We start from the raw sequence: 18,747 nt of genomic DNA, 5'->3' as shown, positions 1-18,747 counted from the left end.
GTTATTGATGCCGAATTTATATTTACAAGTTAAAGGGGTTATCCCACTTTGCGTTTTTAAACTTACCTGCTGCCACCGCGCGTTCACTTCCTGGATTCTGGCTGGGGGCGGGCTTCATCTTGATTGAAGTCTTCTCCCGGCCGGGCCGCGCGCTGGACTGAACACGCACACCGCCGCGCATGCGCAACTGTGACTTATTTCTGGCCAGTATAGTACAGAGCCGGCGTGTGCGTTCGCAGCTCTGTACTATTCTGGCCGGGAAGAAGTCACCGTCGCACATGCACGGCAGCGTGCGCGTTCAGAACACACGAGCGGCCCGGCCGGGAGAAAAGGAGGAGTCTGGGCAAGCACGACCAACGGGATTTTGGAGAAGAGCGGTGGTCGTAACCAGGGGAGACTGAGTCACAACAATAAGGTAAGTGGGGATGAATTTTATCCTAATCGGTGGGAATTTGTTAATAAAGTATATTTACAAAAATGATCACTGTCAAATCATTAACAGATTTACAGTGATCATTATGATGGGATAACCCCTTTAATTATTTTCACTGGTGGCGCTGTTGTGTCCCCCCCCCCCCCCCCCCCAGTATTAATTTCCTTGGTGGCCAGCGGCTACAGCCCCTTCCCTACTCGGTATATTCATTGGTGGCAGTGGCAGATTCCGATTGGAGCCCCAGCAGTGAAATTGCGGGGCTTCAATATGTTACCATGGCAACAATGATGCTACTGAAGCCACCCATGGCTGCCATGGTAAGCTCCCTGCTGCTGTGTGCACAAAGCCCAGGGCAGCAGGGACAGTGTAAAATCCTATTTACCCTAATAGATCTCTATTAGGGTGAATAGGACAGCCCCCCAAGGGAGCTAATAGTTAGTAAGTAAAAAAGTTTAAAAAAAACAAAACAAAATTAAAAATATTGAACGTTTAAATCATCTCCTTTGCCAATTTTACATATAAAAATATATAAACAATAAAAAAGAAACATATTTGTTATCGCTATGTCTGAACTATTAAAACATAAAAAAATCTCCTATGCTGTGAATGCCGTAACAGAAAAAATAAACACCAGATTCAACACTTTTTGGTCACTATTATGAAATGCACACAGATTTTTTTTATTTTTTTTGGTGTTCTATTTTTTTCCGCATGGTATCGAAATCCAATCAAAATGTTGGTATCATGACAACCCTATTCTCTACACAGGAATATGACCACTGGCTAATCAGGTTTATTCCCCTTAATGTTAAAAGAGCTTTACAGGTTTGTTCAGGATTTTGATATTGATGGTGTCTCCTCAGGGCCGGAGTCCCATTTCTCAAAAAAAATAATGCTTCTTCCTCCCCTTGATAACTTCCATCTCATACCTTTTTTATATAGGGCTCTAATGCTGAGGAGATATTGATGCACACTTCCATCTTCTGCTTATGTGAACGGTCTAAATTTGCTAAGATCTCACTTTTGTTATAGTCCCAAATCTTTTTTTCTTCAATAGAATATCCATTTTATTTTATTTTTATTTATTTTTTTCTGCTGCAGGCATTGAGAACCAGAGAATCTGGTTGAGGTTTGAGGCCATAGATCTATTTATAATTATGCTGTAGTCTAATAAATTGCATCACCAGGAGACATAATCCAATGTGCCATCTGTTCTGGTTTTCGTTTTTTTTCCCAATTCGCTCATGTCTTTCTGTGAAATGAAAATGGTCTCATTTGATTTGCATTTTTGATCTTGTTACACACAAATGAAGACTATGGAAATTCTGTGTAGTCCAGAGCCGTGCATGACACAGATCATTTCATCCAGCTTTTATACGCGGTTCTTCGGTGACCTGGGCATGGGCAGGGCTCTTCTGTCATGTAATAAATTCTAGCACATAAGCTTTTTTTTTTTACTGGTGTACACTTTGTATCATAAATGAACTAATTTAATTGTTTTAATACTTACGGTAATGACCTCAAAGGTGACGGCCAGGAACCAACTTTTGTGTCCTACAAGGAGCTTTCTGAAAGTAGAATACATCAGAGAAGTGACATTCCCTTTAAGGCTCCATTCAATGTCTTCAAACCTAGAACTCCTCAATGTCTTAAAGGGATAGCCTAGTTAATAAATGGATTAAGACCTGTAAGACTTTGTGCATTTTGAGAGCTAAAGATAATCTGGAGATGATCTTTAAAGTTTATCATCATCTTCCAGTTTCCATGTAAGTCATGAGGGTTGCCACATGCTGCAACTGTCCAAATTCTCACATTACACTATTATTTCCCGTGGGCAAAGCATGTATTGTCTTGCAGCCAGCAGTATGTTCCTGTAAATTAGCATTAGGAGTTGGTTTGTTTTCTTTATGTACATTCTTGCTGTAAACTTCTTTGCCAAGGTTTGATGGAATAAACCTACTTAGAGTGAACCGGTTACCATGAATTGCCGTGCAACATGTATATGTTTTTTTGTGGGAAATACTTTGGGTAAACCTTGCAACTTATTCAATGACCGTATTTGTCGCTCCATAAGATGCACCTAGGATTTGGAGGAAGAAAAATATATTTTTTTATTGGACCCTCATTCCTCATCGGACCCTCATTCCTCATCGGACCCTCATTCCTCATCGGACCCTCATTCCTCATCGGACCCTCATTCCTCATCGGACCCTCATTCCTCATCGGACCCTCATTCCTCATCGGACCCTCATTCCTCATCGGACCCTCATTCCTCATCGGACCCTCATTCCTCATCGGACCCTCATTCCTCATCGGACCCTCATTCCTCATCGGACCCTCATTCCTCATCGGACCCTCATTCCTCATCGGACCCTCATTCCTCATCAGGCCATCGGACCCTCATTCCTCATCAGGCCTCAAATCAGACTCCCAAATTACATCCTCCTAGATTACTAAACCTCAGATCAGAGCCCCATTCCTCATTAGACCAGACAGTGCAACCACTATTTAGATCCAGCAGCTCTTCCTGCACTCACCGCTCCCTGATCTTCTTTGGGCCCGCACTGCACTGTGACTTGACCTCACACAGTGTCAGGTCATAGTGCGTGCATTACGTCCTGACGCTGTACACAGTCATGACAGGGCAGCATGGTGCCCAGAGAAGACCAGGGAGTGGTGAGTACAGCCAGCACCAGTAGTACTGTATTCACTGCTCCATGGTCCTGCAGTGTCCTAGTGAGCTCTTCCATTATAGAAGTATTCCATAATAACTTGTATTCGCTCCATAAGATGCACTGCCATTTTTCTTCCACTCTTCTGGAGGGGGGTGAGTAAGTGTGTTTTAGGAGTCAAAGATGAGGTCTTATTTAGTGATTGACAATGATCTTTCAATGCATGGTCATAAAGGGAAGGCTGTCGGTCAATGATGGGACTTGGCAACTCAGAATGAGCAGAAATTTAAGTGTATAAATACAAGTTTTATCGAATCTCTTTTCCCACAAAAGCATCAATCTGCTCAGCTCCTCCTGGTCTAGAACATGCTACCTGCAGCTCAGACATAGTGTTCAATGTGCCTGGTTCCCTTTAATCCAGCCGGTGCTATACAGTTTATGTGCTATAGTTCTTTGTACTTTAGAGGGTTTTAAATTGTGCCATTGATATGCCATTTGTTTTATATTTAGGACTTTTTTTTTTTTCATTTGTGTTGCTTTGCTGACACGCTACAATCAGACCTAGAATTACATGTGTATATATACACATACAATGAATTTTCCATTTGGATTTCCCTGTTTAGATTGTGTATCTGTCTGTTTTTTCAGTGGCTGTTTCACCACTTTAATCCACTAATTATAACACTGAGTGTTATGGATACATGCTCTGAAGTAGCAATGATCACGTGTCATGTAGTAGTTCTCTGTTCATTATGATTGCAGCTACACTGATAAATCACAGTGAGAATGACTTTAGTACTGTGTTGATAAAGTATCACTTCAGAAATAAATTTTTGCAGATTTTTGAGTATTTGATGCATACTTCAGGAATAGCATGCAAAATTGTTTGTGAGAGCGTGGCAGTCTACTGTAGCTTTCTGTGGCAGTCCCACTAAAGAATTTAGACTTTCATTATATAATATATATATATATATTTATATTTATTATTTTTTTTCTTTAGTCTGTAGGTAAACTAGACAGCAGAACTCTACCTACTGTATATCTTTTGGCATGCAGTGTACAAATTGTATATATTGCTTTCCTTTCGAGGTGGCCTTAACATTACGCAAAAGTGGTCACTTTACTTTACTCCAACCATTGAGTATTCACAAAGCTCAGGGAAGGTCTGGATTATAATGCACAGAAGATTGGCTGTCTTTTCTGTGGACAGACCAGCTGTTTTGTGGATTGCAAGTGGACACATTTCAACCGTCTGACAACCTTCAACCTTGGAGTCTGAATTGTCACATAGCTTTTACTCCATGCCCTTCAGTGTTCTTGAGAATTGGCTTACATGCACACGAATGTGGTTTGGTTCCACATCCGAGCCGCATTTGTTTGCAGCTCAGGTGCGGACCCATTCACTTCAATGGGGCCACAAAAGATGCGGACAGCACTCCGTGTGCTGTCCGCCACCGTTGCCCCGTTCTGTAGCCCTGCAAAATAAATAGAACATGTCCTCTTCTTGTCCGTTTTGCGGACACTGATAGGCATTGTTACAATGGATCCGCAAAAAAAAGGATGCCATACGGACGTCATCCGTTTAAAACACAAATGTTTGTGTGCATGTAGGCTTAGATTAACAATTCCACAAGAGACTAATTTTAAAGAATCTGACATGTAATTTTCCCTAATAGATTAAAACTGTATTATTATGAATGCAAATTGCGGCATTAATATCCCAGTTCAGCTAGTGTTCGAAAACAATGTCAAGAGAAGTCTCGCAAGCTTTTTTTCTACTATGCAGGAGCAGTTTACATGTATAATATATATAGACTATAGCACTCTAAGGGGGCGGCCACATGATCAGGTTTTTTTATGCAGTTTTGGAAGCCAAAAACTACAAGTGCATTAAACAAAAAGAGTAGGGCTGAAATGATTTCTCGAGTAAAAATCCTTGATGCAAATTTTTTACATCGAGGATTCGTTTGTGTCATGTGACCACGGAGTGGGAATGAAGCGCTTGCTATTACCACTCCATGGTCACCCGCGCTGCACTTTCCTCCTGACATATCGTCAGGTCATAGTGCTTGTAAGGGGCGCACTGTGTGACGTCAGTATAACGAGCTGTGGAGCAGCGCCCCTATAGGAGAGGTAAGTATTTTATTCCACTGGCACTGGGGACATGGCTAGAAGGGGGAGATGGTAGCACTAGGGGGGCAGCTGAATGCATGGGGGGGGGCTGATGAGTTTTTATAAAGAAAAACATTCTTTTAATTCGTTTTTTGTTATCAGAGTACTCGATTAATTGTAGGATTAATCAATAGAATACTCGATTACAAAAATAGTTGATGCTGCAGCCCTAAAAAAAGAGGATAAATCGTATCTGTCCATTGTATTTTCTTTCCTTCAATGATCCACTCCTGACTTTGGCCTCCAAAACTGCATCAGTAATCCTGACTGTGCTAGGGAACTGCACTATTAGGTAGCATTTTTCGCTGTGAAATATATTAAGTTTCATCCAGATTTGTAGAAGATTTTTTGCAAATTTAAGTCCACACTGCAGGATAATTTCTGGGGCAATTTTTATTTTATTTTTTCTGCATCATGTTTGCAAATATGTTTCTGGAAGCCACACCGCCACTGCAAAAGAATTTCCCGTAAAATGATAAAAGCCTAGGTACACCTTTTTGGGGGCATTTTTTTTTTTTTAATTATGGCATTGTACTTATTTTGAGCTAAAAATCTTTTTTTTTTATTTTTTTTTTAAATGTTCTTTATTAAAAATATGGAATCCTTTTTTGCCTCCTTTAACCTCCTTAACAACCAAGCCTGTTTGGTACTTGGAGGTTGTGCCATGATTGATGAATAGAATAAGAATTCCACATAATACAGTACATGACAGACTAACAGGGTGTGTCCTTTCTGCAGCAGCTCTTCCTATCACAGCTGGATGGGCCTGTTCTTTATACTGCAACTCTCTGCCTATCACAGCTCAGTGGGCAGCTCAAGTACAGCACTATGCTGTTTCCCTAATTTGGAAACAAACAGCATGGCTTGCTGTACTACGCTGTTTCCGTAGCTCCCATGCACCGCTGAACAGTGGCGTGTCAGCCTGTGTGTGTGTGTATGTATGTATGTATATATATCTTTTTTTTTTTTTCTTTCTCCCAGACTATGAGCTGAGCGCTGCGATTGGCCAGCGCTACAGCCTGGGAGAAGGAGACGCCCAGGAGAACTAGAGCAGGCTCCTCCCAGTTGAGCCAAAAAATCTGAAGATACCGGAGCCTATACCGGGAGAACGGAGCGGCGCCCAAGGATAATAGTAAGTACAGGGAGATCCCTGGGCGCAGCTCTCCATGTCAGCATACTTAGTTTAGATTTTTTTATTGTAATGAAAGGTCCTCTTTAAGAGAGGCTCATAATGTGTGGGGGGCCAGTTAAGGGGGCCATGCGTGAAAATCACAGCATGTTTTATATTCTGCGATTTTTCACGCAACGCTGGCTCTATAGAAGTGAATGGGGCTGCCTGAAAATCGCATCCGCACTGCGTTTTTCACGGACGGTTGCTAAGAGATGTTTGTATACCTTCAGTTTTTTATCACGCGCATGAAAAATGCATTAAATTGCATTGCACCTGCGCGATAAAAACTAAACGCGATCACATACAAAACTGAATGCCCTTGGTTGCAATATCGTGCATTTTTCTGAATGCATTCTCGACACATCCGGACCTAATCCACTCATGCTCATCTGCAAGGGGCCTAAGGGTTAAGGGCTGTATCATACTGTGAGGGGATAATTTAAGGGGACATTATACTGTGTGGAAGCCACTTAGGGGGTATCACTCTGTGAGCGGGCATTTAAAGGGCTATTATACTGTGTGTGTTGAAACAGAGGGCATCATTTTGCTGTGGGGGCTCTTAGGGCATCACATTGTGTGGGGAGGCAATTAGAAGGCATCACACTGTGTCAGGGGCATTAAAGGACCATTATACTGTGTGGGGATACCAAGTGATCACCCTGCTGTGAGGGGGCTCTTAGTAGACATGCTACTGTGAGGGGGGGCTCGAAGGGATATCATACTGTCCAAAGTGCACTAAGGGATATCAAGATTGTTAGGTGGCACTAAGAGTATTCTTATTGTGTAGGGAGGCACTAGAGGTTGAAAAAGATTAGAGTAACATGGCTTCTCTCTTCCAAAACCCTCACCTCCCCAGTCCCTGGGGTTGAGCTACAGAACCATACATGACCAGCAATAGGTGTGTTGCTGTTTTCGGAAGAAAGCTGCCGTGTTTTTCTGAGTAACCCTCCGCCTGTCTTTTGCCTGTGACGTGAATTGGTGGCACCCTGTCCATGACCACTAGTCTAGCACTCTGCAGTCCATGTAGATGGTATGCAGAATCAGTAACTGGATATGCTTGTAGTGCACATGTTGTACCTGTAGCACTAGGTGGACCCTCCTCCGGTCATTCTATGCTTATGGCATTTGCCTCTCAAGCAGTTCTTCTAATGTTGCTGATTTGTCACATTTCAATGTTTCCAATCATCCACTAGTTTTAATATGGACACAGACCCCACGAGTAAACCTAAAATACAGCTTTTAAATCCTGCTTGCATTTATTGAAGATTTATCACCCATGTGAAAGAGTAACTGCCCCCTAAACCTAATAACTGGCTGGGCCTCCCTTGGCGGCAATAACTGCAATCCGATAACGTTTGAGGAGTCTTTTACATCTCTGGAATTTTGGCCACTTTTCTTTGCAGAGTTGTTTTAATTCCCCTACATTGAGGGGTTTTCAAGCTTTAGCTGCCCATTTTAAGGTCTTGTCGCAGCATCTCATTGGGACCCAAGTCAGGACACTCCAATGTTTTAATGGGCATCTGTCACCATATATCACTATGTCAAACGGTCAGCAGCTGTCCATCCACACTTCTAAGAAGAGTCCCATGATGTCTCTGGCATCTCCATATGTTCCGTCAATCCTCCCAAAAATACATTTTTATAATATGCAAATGACTCCCCGGGTGCAACAAGGGTGGTGCTATAGCACCCAGTGTCTCCCCTCCCTGTTTTGTATGCCACGCCACCAGCACTGTTATTAATAGACCATCTCATGGAATAGCACTCTGTACATGCACAGTAAAGCTATAGAGACTGCCCATCTGCCTGGCGGACTCCTTCCCTTTACTGTGCATGTACAGAGTCCACGAGAATTCAGGGACTGCCTGGCCTGTCCATCACAGCAACAGGGTCGCTGCAAAGAAGACAGAGTAGCCTCTGGGTGCAATGTCACCGCTCTCATTGCACCTAGGGGGTAAGTCGCATATGATAAATAGTCTTTATTCAGAGGATTGACTGAACATATGAAGATGCCAGAGACCTCATGGGACTCTGCTTACAAGCTCAGATGGACAGCTGCTGACCATTTCACATAGTCATATGCGGTAACCCTTTAATTTTGTTTCTTTTGAGCCTTACGCCACTAGGGGGTTTTCGGACAGGCTCCAAAGCCTGGCCGTAGTTGTGGAAGGAATCGCACTTACCTGATCCCCACCGCTGGGTTCTGGCTGCAGCAGCTCCCTGTTTTGTGTCAGAATCCTATTTGACGCAGGTCATGTGGCCACTGCACTCAATATTATGGCGCATAATATTAAAGGGGTTATCCCACGAATAATGTAAAAAGTGAAAATCATACATAATCTAGCAAATGACAACCTCTTTCTAACAAAGCAAGAACCATCCCTGTACCTCATATGGATCCACAAATCTCCCATTCATTGCTCCAAGATTTATTTAAAGCTGTCCACTTAGTGGGCATGGTCTTTCTGAGGGGCGTGTCCTGTCTGCTGCAGCTGGTGACAGTTAAAGGGATGGAACTGAGCATTTGCTTCCCTCTCGGTGAGCAGGACAGAGAAATTAGAAAAAGAGACAACAGCAGGTGGCGCTATACAGATAACAGTAACTATAATAAATTTCTTAATTACACACAATTACAAAAGCATTTAGATCTAGACGCTGCTTTGAAAACTGTTGAATATCTAAGTTCACATTTTTGGTATTCTGAGTAAATGAAAAGCCTTACTTGTGGGGTTCACAGCAAGAAGCACTTGCGGGTGGGTAACTGCGCATCTGCTTCAAGATTACTGTGAAGAGATCAGTTTCTTTAGTTATTACTTTAGAAACCACAGTTTTTATAAGCTTTTTGAAGGAAAAAACTATTGTGATTTCAACTAATTAATAAAGAATACATTTCTGAAGTTTTCCTTACAACAGAATCTCCAAACCAGAAAAGAAATCTGTCAGAGTTTAGAACAAAAGCTGCTAAATACCTTTTAAATAAAACCGGATAATGTGGTTTAGTAATTGGCTTACATTTTAATACAGCTTTGAACAGATTAGGACGTGGCCTATGAAGTAATGCACACACCACGTAACACCTCTGTCTGATGCACATCCACTTTCCAACTTGCTGACGTCCAACCACTGCAGATTTTCTGCCTTTTCCAAACATTGGCAACTTTTGAAAATTAAAGAAGCTTCCTTCATATCCATGAAAGAAAGAAGCCATATGTAATGACAGAGGGCAGGTTACAATGCCAGCTCCCAGCAGTAGGCACACAAGTCACACTCTCAGGCCTTTACCCACCTAAATGGGCCAGAATTCTGGCTTAATGTGCAAAAAAAAACCTGGCACAAATGCTATGCACCACACTTATTATGTGTTTTAGACTTTCGTTGTGCCTTGTCAATAATACGGAGTGTTTTTAGTGGGGAAATGGGTGTGGCTTTGTGGAAATGGGGCGTGGCTTACGATGTACCAACTTGCGTCAGAATATTGGTGAAAAGTAAGCCATCGGTAGGTGCTCTAAAGTAGTAATAGACAAACGTGTCTGAAGATGCATCAGATTTATCATCCAGCATGAGCCATTGTGAAAAATACGGGATCCCTTTTAGACTGCCTATTGTAAGGTTACATGTTCTAGCTATTAGACAAGGTCACGTGAATGGAATGAGTATTTGTATTACACTGCACTTCCGAGACAAAGAGCAGTGTAATGAAGAGGATGTGACGCTCGCACTGAGCGCCGCCTCCTCGTCTCACAGCTGATCGGTGGGGGTGTTGGTTTATATTTTAGGTTACTTTTACACCAGTAAAAACTCTTTCGTTACTCATAATACAACCATCTGCATCCGTTCAGAACGGATCCAGTTGTATTATCTCTAAAATAGCCATGACTGATCAGTCTCTAAAACCATTGTAAGTCAATTGGGGACAGATCCGTTTTCTCTGACACAAAATAAAACTGATCAGTCTCCATTGACTTGCATTGTGAGTCATGACTGTTCTGTCTTGCTCCTCATCCCAGGACGCACTCAAAAAAGCTGCTTGCTGTGCCTTTGTGTGCGTCATGGGAACGCAGTGAAACAGTTTTGTCCCCATTGACAATGAATAGGGAAATGGGGACAAAACTAAAGCGTTTTCCTCCGCTATTGAAATCCTATGACAGATCTCAAAACCGAAAAGGAAAACACTGGTGTGAAACTAGCCTTACAAAAGATTTCAAGACGAAACATTTCTAAAATTATTAAAGTATGTTTGTACAATGAAAATGGATGTCATTTGTGTAATTTGACTAGAGTGGATTTTGGTAGCCAATTTTTCTATTGCTAGTTATATGGCACCGTACTGCCAGTACAGACATTAGAAACTCCTTCAAATGACTTTTTTTTTTTGTATTTTTGGACATTTTAAGCTTTTTTTTATTTTTATATATGTATGTATATGTGTGTGTGTGTGTGTGTGTGTGTGTGTGTGTGTGTATATATATATATGAAAAAAGTACATGTGTTTTTTGTATTTTTTTACGCAGACAAAAGATCTACTATACTAAGAGACCCAGGATTATTATTTTTTTTACCCTAATCAAAAACCGCAATCAGTGATGTGGCTTAAATCCGAGGCAAGGGGCACTTTCCGTTGTAGGAATTGCATTGCCTGCGGAGTAATTAGAACGGGTAATACTTTCTCCAGTACGGTAACCAGTTGCTCATATACCACATGTCGTTGTGGCATGCAATATGTGGGCAAAACCAAGCGGGAGTTCCGTCGCCGTATAGGCGAACACTCAAACGACATCCGGAACAAATCTGACACTCCTATAGCTAGACATGTGGAGTTCAAACATCCGGGGGAAGTCAAGCCTTTGATGTTCCAGGGTATCGAATCCAACCGTATGTCCCCGCGAGGCGGTGACATCGACACCAAATTTTCTCATAATATTTGAATGGCCATGTTGGAGCTCAGCCAAGCATTACCACTATACGATGTACGGGGCTGTCCTTGGAAAGTTGTTGGGAGACTGCATTGTTCACCAGAGCACTGGTGAGCACCGCAGCTTCCTGAAACAACTGATCGTTGGGGGTATTGTTGAGCGAAGCTATCTTCGGATGCTTCATCCGAAGTCGCTTCTTCAAAACTTCGGTATAATACTGTGGGGAGATTCGTCTCCGTACAGTATTAGAATGTATGGGCTCCGATGAGCTAATGACAGTGCAGTCACAGAGATCTGCAGCGACACGAGGCACCGCGGCAGATCGCAATGCAACCCAGCGCTTTTATACTCTGGGTTACAGATAAGAGCTAACTGCCTCAACCTACAAAGTCGTGCGGCGGTGAGCAAATGATTAACCTTCCCACTTTTATCCAGTAATATTCATCTGTTGAGGTGAAATGCCAGGTGGTTTTAACAAACATTATCATTTTGAAAAACGGGAAGTAATTGTTTGTGGGGTGAAATTATAAAACATGCCATTCTTTATTGGATCTTTAGGTTTACAGAATTCTATGCTAAAATGGCATGTTACTTTTATTGTGCAGGTATCAAGGTTTTTTACAGTAATAATTAATTCATGAAGGTATAATAACTTTGACTCATCGGAGCCAATACAGTCTAATACGGTACGGAGTGGGAACTCCGTACAGTATCACAACCAAGTTTTTTGCAAATCGACTTTGGATGTACCATCTGAAGTCGATTCGCTTATCCTTAATTACAATACCAAGTTTAGAAAGTTTTCTATGCTTTTATTACTTTTAAAATAAAAAAAATTGTCATGACATGATATTCTGACACCTATAACTTTTATATTTCCATCTACAAAGCTATGTGTGGGCTTGTGAGTTTTTTTTTTTTTGGGAAGGGCAAACTGAAGTTTTTATTGGTATCATTTTGTGGTACATATGACATTTTCTGTTAAAGGGGTTGTCCGGATTCAGAGCTGAACCCGGACATACCCCCATTTTTACCCAGGCAGGCCCCTTGATATTTAGAACAACCGAGAAGAGAACTCCAATATAATACATACAATACACTGGGGTCTAGCATAAATTACTATGACAAAAAAAAAAAAAAAACAATAGCCCCAAAAGGAATGAGGAGAACACATAAGGCACGAGGCTTACAATGACATGACGAAGCCTTTTCCTGGCGAAACGCGCGTCAAGGTACAGCTCTGTCCAGACATCCGGTGCTTCCACACGTTACGGGTAACTGATGCATTCCTATGTTCACTGCTAGTGTCTTACTATGCTACCGCTGCCGTGTCCTTGCTCTGTGTTTACTTGACATTTGTGACCTAGCCTTGCTTTCTAACCACTGCAGGCTGGCCATCATTATTTTCATGGGGTGGTTTGACACTGCACTGGTGGCAGTTAATATTATGTACACTCTGGATTTGCAACTAGCCATATGTTATTTTGGGTAATTTACATTAGACCCATCAGTGCTTCGTTCAGTATCCTTGGATTCTCTGGTTTGTTCCCCTGTCAGTACAATGCATGTGAGGGTGGGGATTGTTGCCCCGATACACAGGGCGTCCCGTCCTCCCGTGACCTTGTGCCTTATGTCATTGTGTATATTTCATGTACTAATAAAGCTTCATATATTTTATGAGTGTTCTCCTCATTCCTTTTGAGGCTATTGGTTGTTTTTTTTGTTCATAGGCCCCTTGATATTAGCATCAGAGCATTTCATGCTCTCCCTTACCCTGCACTGTAGGGTGCAATTCAGCGCAGGGGCGAAAGAACATTGGAGCATAAAATGCTCCAAGGCTCATATTAGGGGGGCTGCCTGGGTGAAAATGTAGGTATGTCCGGGTTCAGCTCGTAAGCCAGACAACCCCTTTAAAGAATTCACTGTGCAGGAAAAATATTTTTATACTTTTATTTTTTGTTACATTTTTAGATGTGTTGATACCAGTTATGTTTATTTTATTTTTATATTTTAAAATTGGGAAAGGGGTAATTTTAGAATTTTTAATACTTTTTTTGGTGCCAAATATTGTTGCAGAAATTTCCACAACTGAAAATCTTGTTCCATTTGCCTGAATAGAACTAATTCAGAGAACCATGTGCTTGCTGCCTCATTCAAATAAATAGGACTGATTTTCTGTAGCAGAAATTTCTGCAGCGTGAAGGCGCCCTAAAGTTTCTTAAACATGTGATTGTTGGATTGCTTATTGCATACACTGTAATACTTTAGTATTGCAGTCTATGGTGATTGTGATATCTTCCTATGAAGCCCACCTGCCGTGTATGGAGTGGGCCCGCTCCATACACTCTTTCCACCTTTGACATTCATGGAGGTCAGCTATGGGGGAAGGATGATATATTTGAGCCCTCCAGGCTTGATAGAAACCACAGGTCAAAGTGAAGGGAAGCTGAACATGCCCCTGTGATCTGCAGACGGCTTGGTTTAGAGCAGAGTCCATGAAATCACTGCTCTTTCTATGCTTAGTGGTCATGTGGAGGGTCCCACCAGAGATTGACCGCTATCTATTTGTGCAGTCATAGAGGGAAGGCTGTCACTCACTGTGTAGGACCGCCCAATGGACCCCTAAGTGCAGAATGAGCAGAGATTTGTATGAATAAATTACCAGTTTTTCTGAATCTTTTTCCCAAAAATCAGTTTCAGTCTGCCCATCTCCTCCTGCTCCATAACAAGCTGCAGACAGATAGCTGAGGGCCCCAGTGTAAAAACAGTATATGGACCCCTTGCTCCCGATCATGGAGCATCCATCCATATGTTTTGCTTTCTCCCTGCTAAAAGTATGACCTTTCTGTGTCACTTGGTATTATGCCGTGTTTTTTGCATGTTTATAACTGACTGCATAAATTGGATTTAAAGGAGGTCGGGCTCTGTTATCTCCATTACATTCATACATTAGAAACCTTACGTTGATGTAAAGAATACTTTACTATATTATTGTACTGTCCAATTTATTACATCACTTTGTGTGCTTTCATTTGGTTGGTATTTTAACCGTCATGTAACTGCATGGAATATATGTTACAGATTAGTTGTATTTCCCTCTTTTTTCATTACTTTCTGGAAAGTAACTTCAGCTTGTCTGTTACCGGACATCCAGATTAGTAGATATAGGAACAATATATACATGATCAATTAGTAACATGTTTTTAATTTGGCATTGACACGTGGCTACGCTAATGATACAGACACATTTGTACATTTTTTTGATTAAATGTCATATTTTTTCTCTTTTAGTGAGTATGTTTTTGAACACACTAACACCTAAATTTTACGTTGCTCTGACCGGCACATCCTCCCTCATCTCGGGACTTATTTTGGTGAGTACACAAAGATTTTTAAATTGTAATATAGTGCTATAGCTAAAGTATCTATGATCACAGAGTGACAGCTCTCTTTAAAGGCTTTTTCTACAATACTAATTGTTCTGACTGTTAAGTGGCAGAGCACTACTGTGCCGGCAGTTTCCCTTCACAGTGACATTTCCAAGATAAACCAAAGGGACTATTTTTCCTTTGTTCTTGTGATCAGTGTAGATCCCTGAGCTGGACCCCCACTAATCATAATGTTCTAGCATACAGTACTAGATGGGACTACCCCTTTTAAATCCTGTTTTCCTCACAAAGCAATCGATGAAAGATGTGCAGGAGTACACCACCGACCACAGGCGATGACAGAATGCCCACCCACACATTATGCATTGAGAAGCCTGGAAATAATAATGGTGTGATCAGATTGAGCGAAGAGTGAGCTCCTATGCAAATTTGTTTTGTAGAGCAAGGGCTCATTCACACAACCGTATATTTGAGTCTGCATCCGTTCTGCACTGTGTGCTGTCCGCAACTGTACGTCCGCTCCGTAGCCCCACAAAAAAGATACCACGTGTCCTACTCTTGTCCTCAAATGCGGAGAAGAATAGGCATGTCTATCATAGGGCTGGCCATTCCTTCCATACAATCCAGAACACACAGGGTTGGCATCCATGTTTTGCGGATCCGCAAATCACATACAGTCGTCTAAATGAGCCCTAAAACTGTTTAAATACAAAATGGCACGGCCATTAAGAGTCTGTTGGAAAACGGCACCAGTTAGCAGTAAAACATGTTGGGGCCGTTTTAGGCCACATTGTGGTCACTACCAGTGATGGTCAGTTCGCAGTGTTCACCAGCGAACACATGCGGGCTGCCATCTTTGGTAAGGTAGACTCATCCGTCCGGCGATGCACAGGTAAGCCTGTAAACCTGTGCCTGTGCCGGGAGCCAGTCTGAAATCAAATGCAGTCACCGGGAGCAGGCAGTTTCAAGAACAGCCCTATGAATGCCCCGGCGGCTGTTCTCGGAACTGCCTGTTCCCGGTGACTGCATTTAATTTCAGACCGGCTCCCGGCACAGGCACAGATAAGGGCTTACATGTGCATCGCCGGACGGGTGAGTCTACCTTACTAAAGATGGCAGCCCGCATGTGTTTGCTGGCGAACACTGCGAACTGACCATCACTGGTCACTACGTGACCTTACATTGAATGGCACTACTAAGGGTACTTTAACGCTAGTGTAAAAGTATTCCGGTATTCAGTTCCGTCATAGGGACTCAATACCGGAAAAAAACGCTACAGTTTTGTCCCTATTTATTGTCAATGGGGACAAAACTGAACAGAACGGAATGCTCCAAAATGCATTCCTTTGCGTTCCCAGACCGGAGCGCAAACCGCAACATGTATTTTGTTTTCCGTCCTGGAAAAAACATTTTCTCTGCCACAATAGAAAACTGATCCGTCCTCCATTGACTTTCAATGGAGTTCAAAACGGATCCGTTTTGGCAATGTTAAAGATAATAAAAAACTGATCTGTTCATAACGGATACAGATGGTTGTATTATTAGTAACGGAAGCGTTTTTGCTGAACCCTGCCGGATCCAGCAAAAACGCTAGTGTGAAAGTAGCCTAAGGAACTGCTTATTCCTTCTGGCAGAAGCAGTCTTTCACAAATGTCTTCCACAGAAAGTTCCTTCTTCTAACCTGAAGTGCTGCACCTGTCTTACAAAAGAGGTTCTTGAGCAGCTGCAGCTTAATATACCTTAGATCTTTTTGAACATATGGGATAGGTTCTGCAGGAACTGGTGTGTAGTAACACAAGTGATTTGGAGCTCCACGACCTGTTTAAAAGCACATGGTCTAGGACCATGGAACATTATTTAAAGGAGTTGTCTGGGCTATAGATGTGGATGACCCATCCTCAGAGAATAGGTCATCAATATTAGATCAGTGGGGGTTTGATTCTCGGCACCCCCACCAATAAGCTGTTTCAGGCAACCGCAGAGCTGGAAACTCTACAGTGAATGAAGTGGGAGCAGAAGACTCGGTACACTGTAAAGTTTCTGGCACTGGCATACTGCAGCTCAGCTCAAATTTATTGGAATAGGAGCTGATCTGAAGATCCCCCGGAATGACCACTAAACCGTATACGGAGCTGTGCTCTGTACACAATCTAGTTCAGGGATGGCCAACCTGCGGCCCTCCAGCTGTTGTAAAACTACAATCCCCACCATGCCCTGTTGTAGGCCAGGGATGGCCAACCTGCGGCCCTCCAGCTGTTGTAAAGCTACAATCCCCACCATGCCCTGCTGTAGGCTGATGGCTGTAGGCCAGGGATGGCCAACCTGCGGCCCTCCAGCTGTTGTAAAGCTACAATCCCCACCATGCCCTACTGTAGGCTGATAGCTGTAGGCCAGGGATGGCTAACCTGCGGCCCTCCAGCTGTTGTAAAGCTACAATCCCCACCATGCCCTACTGTAGGCAGATAGCTGTAGGCCAGGGATGCTCAACCTGCGGCCCTCCAGCTGTTGTAAAGCTAGAATCCCCACCATGCCCTACTGTAGGCTGATAGCCATGCTGGAAATGGTAGTTCTGCAAAAGCTGGAGAGCCGCAGGTTGGCCATCCCTGATCTAGTTTCTGACACCAGGACTGCCTAAAACAGCTGCTCAGCGGGGGTGCTGGTTGTTGGAACCCAACCAGTCTGATATTGAGAACCTACCCTGCGGATAGGTCATTTATATCTGTAGCCGGGACAAACACTTTAATCCCATATAGAATTCATCACATTTTGCTGTGTTTTAGGAACATTCTTTTTGTCAGAGTTTTACTAATGGAATTTAGTTTTCCAGAACCATATTTCCTTTGTATTTGTATGACGATTGAGATGCTTTTATACCTCTACCACGTTGTCTGCTGACTGCTTTGCAGTAGAAAATGAGGCTCGTTTCTGTTCTTATGCACATATAATGTATTTTTCCTAGCTATTGTGAGGACTTGTTTTAATAAAGATTATAGGGGGACAGTTATTAATAAATAGGTTGCAAATCTTGTCACACACCATCTGTTCAGTAAAATTTGTGGCATTTCCCCCCTAACGCCACTTTTCCCGAGTGCCAAGAAAAGGAGACGGGCGGGGGAGCGGGCAGGCTCGTCTCATTACTGATAGTCCGTATGAAACTCAAAATTTTTATTACTTTTTGTTTTGTTGTGCCTTTTTGCCCATTTTAGACCCTGTGGGGTATCTTTTCCAAGACATAAGATAGGAGAGTGTTTTTCCAGCGCTTCCTGTCCATAGACCTCAATTGAGCTGATAATTGGAGAACCAGAATGTACAAGATGTCTAATTTAGAAAACCCATTTTCATATACCATATTAGGATATTCTGAGTTAAAAGTGGACAGAGTCGCTAAGAAGAGAATCGTTCTCTGGAGGACCAGTCCTGCATCACACAGACAACCCACTGATGTGGAAATGGGACTAGCTTATTTTTTTTTTCTGTTTTACGTTCCGTTTTTTGCGTTCGTATATGGAACCATTTATTTCAATGGATCCGCAAAAAAAACGGAAGGTACTCCGTATGCTTTCTGTTGTTCCGTTCAAAGATGGAACAAGTGTAGTACTGTTCTATCAGGGGCCAGCTGTTCCGTTCTGCAAAAAACGCATGTCATCTGTATTTTTTGCAGATCCTATTTTTTGTAGACCACAAAATACTGAAAAAGCCATATGGTGGTGTGCAAGAGGCCTAAGGCTACATGCACACGACCGTATGTGTTTTGCGGTCCGACGCAAAAAAAAGTGTAATCTGTTTATTTGTTTTTGTTTGTTTTTTTGCGGATCCATTGTAACCATGCCTATCCTTGTCCGCAAAACGGACAAGAATAGGAGGTGTTTTATTTTTTGTGCGGGGCTACGGAACGGACATACTGATGCAGACAGCACACGGTGTGCTGTCCGCATTTTATGCGGACCCATTGAAATGAATGGGTCCGCATCCTATCCGCAAAAAAAAACGTAATGGA

The 18,747-nt window shown here is 42.5% G+C and overlaps 1 protein-coding gene across 3 annotated transcripts in view; it reads left to right on the top strand.

Moving 5' to 3' along the window:
* Window positions 1–18,747, top strand: part of ST7 (suppression of tumorigenicity 7) — a 129,465-nt gene that overhangs the window by 36,298 nt on the left and 74,420 nt on the right. For 2 of the 3 annotated variants that reach the window (XM_044277003.1, XM_044277002.1), the window contains exon 2: window positions 14,653–14,735. The exons of the other annotated variant lie outside the window; for it this stretch is intronic. In XM_044277003.1, coding sequence (XP_044132938.1) covers window positions 14,653–14,735 — 83 coding nt within the window. The remainder of the gene's footprint in view (window positions 1–14,652; window positions 14,736–18,747) is intronic. 3 annotated transcript variants of the gene reach the window in all.

Source organism: Bufo gargarizans, chromosome 2, assembly GCF_014858855.1.
Source record: "Bufo gargarizans isolate SCDJY-AF-19 chromosome 2, ASM1485885v1, whole genome shotgun sequence".
NCBI lineage: Eukaryota > Metazoa > Chordata > Amphibia > Anura > Bufonidae > Bufo > Bufo gargarizans.
The sequence above is the reverse complement of the archived record's forward strand: the minus strand, read 5'-3'. Positions and strand labels throughout refer to the sequence as shown.